The sequence below is a fragment of the Mesoplodon mirus genome (assembly GCF_964341445.2).
Source record: "Mesoplodon mirus genome assembly, chromosome: 14".
Taxonomy (NCBI): domain Eukaryota; kingdom Metazoa; phylum Chordata; class Mammalia; order Artiodactyla; family Ziphiidae; genus Mesoplodon; species Mesoplodon mirus.
This window is the reverse complement of record NC_138990.1, coordinates 26,819,763-26,830,928: the sequence shown is the minus strand read 5'-3', so window position 1 is coordinate 26,830,928 and position 11,166 is coordinate 26,819,763. Positions and strand designations below refer to the sequence as shown.

At 47.9% G+C, this 11,166-nt stretch overlaps 1 protein-coding gene across 2 annotated transcripts; it reads left to right on the top strand.

The window, feature by feature from the left end:
• Nucleotides 1–317: 317 nt before the first annotated feature.
• RNASEH1 (ribonuclease H1) lies at nucleotides 318–10,462 on the top strand. 2 transcript variants are annotated; one of them, XR_014295835.1, is made up of 8 exons: nucleotides 318–521; nucleotides 1,673–1,788; nucleotides 4,980–5,144; nucleotides 7,120–7,219; nucleotides 8,049–8,103; nucleotides 8,474–8,554; nucleotides 9,048–9,172; nucleotides 10,288–10,462. XR_014295835.1 is itself a non-coding variant. In XM_082641970.1 (8 exons), exons 1-8 carry the CDS (start codon nucleotides 391–393, stop codon nucleotides 10,372–10,374), a joined length of 864 nt encoding a protein of 287 aa, XP_082498096.1. In that variant the 5' UTR covers nucleotides 318–390; the 3' UTR covers nucleotides 10,375–10,462. The 2 variants fall into 2 exon arrangements, 1 of the variants encoding a protein (XP_082498096.1); XM_082641970.1 differs by having other exon boundaries at nucleotides 8,470–8,554.
• Nucleotides 10,463–11,166: the final 704 nt, after the last annotated feature.

The window sequence follows — 11,166 nt, the reverse complement described above, 5'->3', positions numbered from 1 at the left end:
ACCAAGCGTGGGGAACCGCCCGAGCTGCTGCAGGTGGCGGGGACTGGGCGAGACCAGGGCCGCTTTCCCACTCAGCCCGACCGATCCCGCCCCCACCGCCCAGACCCCGCCCCCACCGCCCAGACCCCGGCCCCACCCTGGGCCCCGCCCAGGCGCCCATATCCCCGCCTCTGCCCCTCCTTAGGCCCCGCCCCCGGGACTTCCGCCCAGGCCCCACAGTCTCACTGACGTCCAGGAAATTGACGAGTCAGAAAAGCGCGAGTCTGGGCTCCGCCCCAGGTCCCGCCCCCTAGTTGCGTCATCTCCCTGCGCCGCCGCCGGAAGTCTGGCATGTGTGATGAGGGCTTGTGGCCGGGAGAATGGTTGCTCGCCGGTGACCGGCAGTGAGCGATGACCAGGCTTCTGGGTGTGGCGCACAGAGTGGCTTTGGCTGCCGTGCGTTGCTGTGGCCGCAGCTGCCGCGGGCTCGCCATGTTTTATGCCGTGAGGAGGGGCCGCAAGGCCGGGGTCTTCCTGACCTGGTGAGGGAGCCGCGCCTTCCCGGGAGCGGGTTTAGGGCGGCGGTGGGCTGCTCCGCGGCGGGGAGGCGGCTGCCACCCCCGGAGCTCACGGCCCTCGGCCTGGAGTTGGCGCGCGGGGGCCGCGACATGGGAGGCCTCGACTCCAATTCGTTTTTGCTGGGAGTGTCAGAAACGCCACTGACAGTCTGGGCTGGCCAGAGGCCTCTACTTAATCCTTTTTCTCATCTGTTACAATGAAAGAGTTTCCACAGGGTTACACGTGGTGGAACTCAATGCCTAATCTAATCTTACGGGTGTTTTTAAAAAGGGAAATTTTTAAAAATTAATTTATTTTGGCTGCTTTGGACCTTCGTTGCTGCACGCAGGCTTCTCATTGCGGTGGCTTCTCTTGTTGCGGAGCACGGACTCTAGGTGCACGGGCTTCAGTAGTTGTGGCTCACGGGCTCAGTAGTTGTGGCTCGAGGGCTCAGTTGTTGTGGTGCACATGCTTAGTTGCTCCACGACATGTGGGATCTTCCCGGACCAGGGCTTGAACTTGTGCCCCCTGCATTGGCAGGCGGATTCTTAACCATTGCACCGCCAGGGAAGTCCTAAAAAGAGAAATTCTTGTAAACTAATGTTTGTATCCCTATAACAGTCCTTTGAGGTAGGTGGGGTTATTCTCATTTTGGGGTGTAGTTACCGTGGTCAAGAAATTCTTGGGGCCAGTAAGTGACAGATGTAGGACTTGAACCCAGGTGTTATGACTCCATAACCAGGACTCTTCCCACTGTATGATATCAAGGTTTATTATCAGTCTTTGTGTGTGTATGTAAGTGCATAGTGTTTCCCTGTGCAGCTAGGCTACTGAGGGAGAAGCATCTCAGAAGCTGGCCTTTCTGTTGTAATGAAATGATTGAAGACCCCCAAATTCTAGTATGCTTTGAGGAAAGCCTTATGGTGCAGGTGTATTGTCTGGCTGACACCTAGCATGACACAGGGTGAAGGGTTGGACGTGCAACATAAGACTACAAACTGTAAGGCGTGACCCTTTGCCCCCAGGGAGCTGACAGCCCCAGCCCTTGTCACACTGTTCCCAGCCTAAGACAAGGATCCGTGAAAAAATAGGGTGACAGAGGGAGGGAGGAGCTTAACACTGCACTTTGTTTCAGGGATGAATGCAGAGCCCAGGTGGACCGGTTTCCTGCAGCCAGATTTAAGAAGTTTGCCACAGAAGAGGAAGCCTGGGCCTTTGTCAGAAGCTCCGCAAACTCTGATGGTTCAGAAGGTAGTCACGACTCACATCATTGTAACATTTTAACCTATTCAAAACCTTTCATATCCCAAGTGTCACTTGATCTATATAGCTACTCTCTAAGCAGATAGAGAAGAATATGATTGTTTCCATTTTTCCATTTTACAGATTAGGAAACAGGCTGAAAGCAATTTAGCGTAGTGACTCCTGTTGGTAACAGTATTGGAGACAAGCCTGGATGCGGACCTCCTGTTCCATTCAGTGTCCTCACTATACTCAATTCCACCTTTTAAAAATACTTATTCTTGTTATTGGATTGAATGGGCTCTAGTTGTAAAATGATGAGTGTAGTTCTTTTCACAGCATGCACCTGTATGGTGTTTCATTTTTACCTAGGATAGAGTCACACAATCGGAATTTCCTCCTGTTTCACGTTACCGGAAGTAGACTTCATTGAAGTTTAGGGCCCAATATAAGAGACATCAGGTAGGCAAGACTAAGGGTGGCTGCCTTAGAGCCCAAAGGTTTAAAATGTAGCCTACCTTGAAGAAGTGTTTTTCATTAACTTTACTCACAGACATTTTTTACTACAGTGGATGAAGACTGAGAGGAGGATATATATATATATATATATATATATATATATATAATTTTTTTTTTTTTTTTTTTTTTTGCGGTACGCGGGCCTCTCACTGTTGTGGCCTCTCCCGTTGCGGAGCACAGGCTCCGGACGCGCAGGCTCAGCGGCCATGGCCCATAGGCCTAGCCGCTCTGCGGCATGTGGGATCTTCCCAGACCGGGGCATGAACCCGTGTCCCCTGCATTGGCAGGCGGACTCTCAACCACTGCGCCACCAGGGAAGCCCAAATCAGCTTTTGAACAGTCTCTCGAGCCCACTGAGATGCTTAAGCATTGAACAGGTGCTCCTCTGTGGTGTCATGACACTTCTGGACAAAGCAGGATTCAGGGAGAGGCAGATCACGCTAGGAATCTGCCCTGAAAGGCAAGTTTCCGAGGCAGAGGAGACACTCCTTGCGTGGCTGCTTCACCCTCTGTTTCCCAGCAGCTTTTAAAGGGGGTGTGATGTGACAGTTCCGTTTTCTACCCAGGCGAGAAATCGGCTTGGGATAGAAAGCTAGTGTGCAAGTACGACTCTTGTCTTGGTTGGGTTCTTAATACTCCTTTTCACGGGTTTTTCGTTTTAACCAATTAGTAATTTATTCATATCTCAGTTCTTCCAGTATCAGTATGTTTCTGTTTATTAAGTTCTCCAAGTCTTAAGGCAAGGTAGTTTTTTATATCTGTGAATTTGCTTTTGTTAAAACTTTACAGAGGGCTTCCCTGGTGGCGCAGTGCTTGAGAGTCCGCCTGCCGATGCAGGGCACATGGGTTCGTGCCCCGGTCTGGGAAGATCCCACATGCCGCGGAGCAGCTGGGCCCGTGAGCCTTGGCCGCTGAGCCTGCGCGTCCAGATCCTGTGCTCTGCAACGGGAGAGGCCACAACAGTGAGAGGCCCGCGTACCGCAAAAAAAACAAACAAACAAACAAAAAAAAACAACTTTACAGAGACCTCCAGTTAGTGACTTACATAATGTATATAAATGGGATTTAGCATCATGAATGTTAGAGAGCCGTACCAGAGCAAACCTGTTAGCCTCTTTCCCAGTTTTTCTCTTAATATTACATTTATCCTTATTTGGGGATTACTGAGCTATTTGCTAGTTATTGTGGTTTATATAAGTTGATTTTAGGTTAATTTAGTTAAAGAAAAACCACAATCTTGTGAAGGAAAAATTATCTGATAACCATAGTATCCTTTTCCTTCAAAGTCATATCTGTTCTTCAACAACTTTCATTTCAATTTAACTTTCTCTGTTATAGTAAGTAAAACCGATTATTTATATCAATATGAAAATTCTGCAAAATTGCACTTCAGCCTGTACCTCTGGGGGTCTGCAGGAGTGTTTTCAAGGTCAGTATGAGGTAGCACCAGGACAGCAGAGTGGACATGTCATTCTTGCTCTGGACGTGGTGGCGCTCCCCTCGAGCTCTGCCTGGCTGACCTTAGCATTCTTCGGAGAGGTGTGGGCTGAGAAGCTATGCCAGGCGAGAAGTTCCGGCTTATGCCTGTCTAGTCGGTGCTCAGTAAATGCTGGAACATCATCTCTCCACCCCTGGTTTAGGGGTTTAGAGCAAAAAGTGCACTCTGCAGTGTTGAGTTAAGGTTGTTATTTTGGAGATACAATGAGTTGCTCCTTCTGTGTTTCTAGTTCCACTCCATAAAAGGGTAGTGTAGGAAAAGCTGTTTCAGATCACCTAGTGCTGGGCCTCATTTTATAGCAGCTGAGGGGTGTTAAGTCCGTTGACTGAGTTCACAACTGATAAAAGGTGAAGCTGAAATTGAAACTAGTTTTTTGAATCCTGGTCTAATTCATCTGCTGCGTCAGCTGCCATAATTATATGAAAGAGTGAGTGAGACACAACCTGAGTGGGTGTGAGAATGCCTTGGGGATTACCCTCAGGTCCACCCCGGCTGGGCCACTGGAGGGAAGCTCTCCAACAGTGCTGTCCCTGCAGGGACCCAATCCCGTTACCTTTTGGCTTCTATATCCCTTTTTTTTTTTTTTTTTTTGGCAGTACACGGGCCTCTCACTGTTGTGACCTCTCCCGTTGCGGAGCACAGGCTCCGGATGCGCAGGCCCAGCGGCCATGGCTCACGGGCCCAGCCGCTCCACGGCATGTGGGATCTTCCCGGACCGGGGCACGAGCCCGTGTTCCCTGCATCAGCAGGCGGACTCTCAACCACTGTGCCACCAGGGAAGCCCCTATATCCCTTTTTTAATATGTCCCATTATCTGTTCTCACCTTAGATATGAAATTTGGACCCTTGTTTTCTCTGGGGAAAGAGCCCCTCAGATTTTCAAACTGTCTGTGAGTGCTAAAGGGTTCAGCACCCTTGGTATCTGTTCTGTCTCCATTGAAACCAGATTTCTTTTTTAACAGCAGCTTTGCTCTAGCCTTCGTATTGCCCTCCCTAAACTTATTATGGAAAATTTAATTTCCCAGGACGTCAGTGTGTGAGGTGGTGTGGCCTGTCTTAAGTCTTTCCTTCTCTAGAGCCACATACAGTGGGTATTTAAGCCTGACTTAGTGAAGTTCTGGATTCTCAGTCATTTTATGGTGTGTCCATTGTTCCTGGCTTTTGAGTAGACTCTGCCTTTCAGGGCAGAAAAATAAACATGTACAGGAATCACAAGTGAAGGCAAACAAGCGACTTCATGAGCCCTTGGATGAAGGTGAAAGTGAAACCACAGAGCCGTGTGCAAAGCACGTGAAACAGAATGCAGAACCGCTGCCTTCAGTGAGCAAAGACACGTTTTCTTATATGGGTATGTCTTTCTTGGATTTAAAAATTTTTAATACAGTAATCATATAAATATATTCATGTGTAAAAACTTTTCCCAGTTTCTTAATGAGGGAAATTTGAACTGATGTATAACATTCTTTTTTATTTCCCCCTTTCTTTTTACATATTTATTTATTTGGTTGTGTCGGTTCTTCATTGCGGCATGTGGGATCTTTCGTTGCGGCACGTGGGCTTCTCTCTAGTTGTGGCATGCAGGTTTTCCCTTCTCTGGTTGTGGTGTGCAGGCTCCAGAGCGCGTGGGCTCTCTAGTTGAAGCGCGCGAGCTCAGTAGTTGTGGCGTGGGCTCAGTTGCCCCAAGGCATGTGGGATCGCAGTTCCACGACCAGGGATCGAACCCACGTCCCCTGCATTGGAAGGCGGATTATTTACCACTGGTCCACCAGGGGAGTCCTGAGGTCACTTTTATAATTGATCTAATGGTGTAGAATTATTAGAATTTTGGACATACATAGGAAAATCGTTATATAGGCTATGCATGAAAAACTCTTTGATCTTTGTAAACAAACACCAGTGTTCCCTGTGCACACAGTATTTCTGGTCACTAAGAAAATGCAAAAACTTCAGCTCTTCAAATAAGGAAGGCCCTGGACAGAGCTCCTTTATATAATTGGTTGGCACCAGCATCTTAACCTTTTACATGTAATCTTTGCGAAACAGAAGTGATCCTACCTTACCCTGAGAAACAAGATAGTTGTGAATTTCTACTCTGCCTTTAGCTCCAGGAATCCAGTGTTTATATTAAGTAACTTAATGGTACGTGAGTCTTCTTTTTGTCTTTTACACGTATGAATAGAAGATAAGAATAAATAGCATTTTTTATATAAGTCAGTGTATTTGTAGGTTCTAAGTTTTTCAAGGGAAACCAGTAGAAAATGTTTGGTCAAACTATGAAAACTGTATAAATCAATTTTTGCAGTTATGTGAAAAGCAAAACCAAACGTTCTTGATCTGATTATTTACTGATAGTAATTGAAGCAGATGTTGGTGGGGCGACTGGGAGATGAGCCGTTTCCAGTGTACTAAGAGTTGCCTGAAGCACCGGGGCACCTGACACAGTGCCTGACGGGCACTGGCAGTCACATGGCATCAGGGACCAGGAAGGGATCATGTTGGGCGTCACGTTGAGTTGCACGGAGGAGCCCTGCCCGACGCCCGCGTTCTCGGACCCCCAGCCCCACTCCGGCTGGGAATGTGCTCCGCTGACATCTCTCCTCCTCCCCGCTTTGCCTCTGCCTGTTCAGTCTGCCCTCCGTTAAACACATACCTCACGGCGCACGGCCTCCGTTTGCTCCACAGCCCTGCTCGCTGACGCCCGGCACCCGAGCTCTCCTCCGCCCTGCCGAGCGCTCTGCTCGTCAGCGGCCCGAGGATGGCCTCGTGTCACTCCTTCTCTGCCTTGCTCTTCACCAAGTTGGTGTGTTGATCAAACTCCGTCCTGATGGAAAGAAGCAGAGGCGGGACCACAGTTCACTAGTTGCAAAAGAACCAAGAAACAAAATTAGGCCACCATTTGTCGGAGGACTTGACCTTCTGGCAGGCAGGTCATCATCAAGGCACTGTTGTCTGCAAGGGCAGCTCCTGGGGGTGAACGTGGCCTCCCCGCACTGCCCCCCACACATACGTGAAGAGAGGGGCAGTGGCTTTGTTTGTTGGCCTCTGTAACGGAATGTAAACAGCAGCGGGGTCTGGGTTTACAGAGCGATTGCCTCCACCTTTAACTCCCCCCGGCAAGCAGAACCGAAATAGGAGTGGATTCCAAGCAAAAAGCGTCAAGTGCCCCCATGTGAGGCGTTGGTAATGTTTTCCTGCACGGAAAGCTTCCAAAGCATAAATACTGTCTCAGTTTAAAATGCTAGTTCAATCGTAGTAAGTTTTTAGGTGAATTTCAGCTTTTAGTGACGGTGATCTGTGGCGCTCACTAAGTTTCCCGCTTACAGGGCACTCTGTCGTCGTCTACACGGACGGCTGCTGCTCCAGTAATGGGCGGAGGAGGGCTCGAGCAGGAATCGGTGTTTACTGGGGGCCAGGCCATCCTTTGTAAGTAAACCAGAAAAGCTGGCTTTTATTAAGCTTCACAGTTAACCGAATCATATTCCAAAACTTGAGAAAGACTGAGGTAGGATCCTCTTACTGTTTGATTATTTGGTAGCGTTGGCAGGGGTAGTGGAAGAGTCCCACGTCCCTGGGAGTTGGCTTTGGCAAGGATGCACGCGGGGCAGGTCACCATCCTGGGAGCCCTGTGTGCCGCTACGAGTCTTGAAGATGAGTGAGCTTAGAGGTGACCTGTGTTTTTCAAAAGGTACAAAGTCAAGGTGATATGACGTGAGATCATTCAAATACACCTGCCCCCAAATATGCAAGAACTTGAGTAGTAACTGACAGCCCCAGAATTCAGTGTGAAAGAGGGGTTGGACCCCTGTGAAGTAGCCACTCACCAGTGTCCAGGTGCCTGAGCAGCCCTGGGCGTGAGCAAGGTCAGCTGCACACCAGTGATGCTGCTCTCGAGCCTCCTGGCCTGTAAGTCCTTCTGCCTTCACTTCGATGTTTCACTTAGCCTGGAACCCTCTAAGGGGTGGCAAGCTCGGGTGGCATGAGTGTCCGCGGGTTTAGTGCCTGCCCAAGACCACATGCTAGTGTATTTCAGGTCCAGAAATTAAACCTGGCTTTTGCCTTCTGGTCCAGAGTTCTCCTACAAGACCACACCATGGCACTTTTCAATAAATTGTTAGTATTGTTGGTTTGATTTTTGTATGATTTCATATTTCAAATAAAAAAGTATACAAGCCTGTTATCAATTAAGAGACTTAAGGAATCACTTCAGAATTAGCTTATAATTTTATTTTCTTTTGTACTGTTTTGAAACCAGAAATGTAGGAATTAGACTTCCTGGGCGACAAACAAACCAAAGAGCAGAGATTCATGTAAGTTATCAGAGGTATTTTTCCACTAAAAATGTAAGTTTATCAATTCTTTACCATTGACTAGAACGGTATCAATGTACTTTCTACTCTCTGTGTGTATAAGATACTCAGAGTCCAGAAGAAACTTAGTTTGGGGCTAGTAACAGTTCTGAAGAACAGGAGTTTTCTAGAAAAATTATAAAACTTGTTTCAAATAGATGTCTAAACAGGAGAATTGTAGGTGTAGCGTTATCTCACATAGACAATATTATCATCACGGTTAGCACAGGAAAAGGAATTTAGATTTTAAATTTTTTGGTAATTTTGAACATCAGTGTCGAAAGTTGAACAATTTCTGCAGCATGACAACTGATTTGTATCTTCAAGGCAGCCTGCAAAGCCATCGAACAGGCGAAGGCTCAGAACATCAATAAGTTGGTTCTCTACACAGACAGCATGTTTACTATCAATGGTAAGCGTTTACATTTGACTTCTTCTAGGGTTTTTCGAGTACATATGAAGGGAAATAGCTATTTCCTTCCCCTGGAAGAGGTGCGGCATCAGGGCAGGACCCAGACAGTGAAGGGGCTGGCGTTGGGTGTGTCTGGTGCCAGGGAAGCCCGTGCTGCTCCGGTATGTGCCGCAGAGGCATGCTTTGCCAGGTGCTGAGGGCGTGGCTGCGAGGTAGATGTGTGCTCCCTCTGGGGCTACCGTGTGTAGGGCCCGTGGGGTGGGGGCCTGGGGCGCGCTGATGAGGCTGGAGGGGGTGGTGCCTCAGCCCGACGACCTCAGGGCAGACACGGGTGAGAGTAAAGGGACGGGGCGAGCCAGAGCACGGCCCCAGTAAGGAAAGGAGAATTCCAGAAAGCCACTCAGGTACACAAGGAGCAATGGTCAGAGGGGAGTCTAGGGAGGAAAAAATACCAGAACGTTCGAGAATAATGATCTGTGAGTGTTCCTTCTAGGCATCACGAATTGGGTGCAAGGTTGGAAGAAGAGTGGATGGAGGACAAGCGCAGGGAAGGAGGTGATCAACAAAGAGGACTTCATGGCACTGGACAGGCTTGTCCAGGGCATGGACATTCAGTGGGTGAGTGTTGTCTTAGGTGGTCACTGCTTGTGGCCGTTATGACCAAATGAAATAAACTAGCTAGACAGTTTAATGGTTTCTGTGAGTAATTTGATGACATCAGTTAAAATAGCAGTGTCCACGGAATTGCTGTCGTAGCGTGTGTTAGAGCACAGTGGAGTCTTTTGACCATCATCTGAGTAATGCTGCTGTAACAGGCGGGTCCTGCGTGCAGAGTGCTGGGTCCCGGCACTGAGACTGAGGGCCTCCGGGCTCTCCACATCGTCCTCGCCCAGCCATACCTCGCACTGTTAGAGTGACCTGTGATCGTCAGCCTCCTGGTTTCTTTGGAAGCAGCCATAATGTCAGTTCAGGCTAATTTATGATGTATCCTCTTAAAAATATTGTTGTGTGATTAGACCTTAGTAACATGATTTTTTTTCCCCAAAATGGAGGTATTTTTCTTACACTAGGTCACTTTTATTAAAATTACCTTTTCGAACAATACAGAGCGAGTTAAACGGCAACCATTTTCTTAACACTACCGTGCTCTCCCAGCCCAGGACCCCTGATGACCGTTTGACAACCTGACATTTAAACATGCCTTTCAGGGAATTCCCTGGTTGTTCAGTGGTTAGGACTCTGCCCTTTCACTGCCAAGGGCATGAGTTCGATCCCTGGTCGGGGAACTAATATCCCACAGGCCATGCTGTGTAGCAAAAAAAAGCAAGCAAACAAAAAACCAAAACTTGCCTTTCAGCAACATAAGTGCAAACAGTGGTTAAATCACATGAGCGCATCCCCAGCACTGAGGAAGAATCAGGTGTCTGTGTATGTCGTATACATATCCATCCACACATCTGCTCTGTCGAGAAAGCTTGCCAGGTCCCACTGTTAAGTGGGAAAAAGGCAATACAACAGTAAAATCCAACTTGTGGAGAAACAAAACGGGATTTCTGTCGGTGTATCCAGCGCACAAGTGCGTTGTGCTGTCAGAATTGTGTGAGAAGGAGCTGTGAAGGGAGCCTTCACACTTGTCTCCTCTGAACGGTTGACGTGCTTTACAGGGAGGATGTAGTCTTGTGTTGCTTGTGTAAAAAATTAGTAGAAATAAAAGGAAATGTTTTATTTAACAGATGCATGTTCCTGGCCATTCGGGATTTATAGGCAACGAAGAAGCTGACAGATTAGCAAGACAAGGCGCGAAGCAACCTGAAGACTGACCAGGTCCTTTAATTCTTGGAACAACTTGAGCCAGTGGCTGTTTGTCACCTTTACTGACTGGTGTGAAAAATAAAACTGTAGGCTGGACCACTGCAGTCGATGGGCAGACACAGCTTTCAGACTAAATCGGAAAAGCAGGGTAGTGGTCCGTGGCATGTGCCTTAAAGGTGGTTAGATGTGTCATAAACTGAACATCCTTTGAGATTTGAGCATTATTTGAGGTTTTGTTAGAAGTATGCTTTATTGGGCTTGATACTGTTCTCATTAGTTTTATTGCAGTCTAGACAAAAGTGTTAGGGCTTTGATTAAATAAGGATGAGTAAAACATCGGTTTAAAAATGCAGGCAGGAAGCCTAGAAGTATTCTAAGAGTTCATTTACCCTACAGTTGGCAACACTGAGTCATGATTTTTAGGTGGGCTTGTGCCTACGGGCGGATTGGAGGAAGGCACGGCTCCCTTGCTGGGTGCAGTCCTGCCAGAGCCCACGCCTTGGCAGAGGGAAGGTGGGCTGGTCTTACCTGGCGGGGCACTGTGATAGGGCCGCCTACACACGGGCAGCCCTGGCTGCTGGACTGGTAGATAGCAACAGTCATAACTTCTAAAGACCAAGATTGTAAATAAATGTTTTAAAATTGGAGGGGTGGGCTAATTTTGTTAAAAGCACTATGCAAGTTTAAAAAAATGACATTATTTTTATCTTTTATTACCTTTTTGTCATAAAAACATGCAGAGGGCTTCCCTGGTGGCACGGTGGTTGAGAGTCCACCTGCCAATGCAGGGGACACGGGTT

Excerpts from the sequence above, each read along its gene's own strand:
- RNASEH1 (XM_082641970.1), top strand. The coding sequence starts at position 391 with ATGACCAGGCTTCTGGGTGTGGCGCACAGAGTGGCTTTGGCTGCCGTG. Across the intron at positions 8,555-9,047 it reads CAGCATGTTTACTATCAATG|GCATCACGAATTGGGTGCAA; the intron begins GTAAGCGTTTAC and ends TGTTCCTTCTAG. Across the intron at positions 9,173-10,287 it reads AGGGCATGGACATTCAGTGG|ATGCATGTTCCTGGCCATTC; the intron begins GTGAGTGTTGTC and ends TTTATTTAACAG.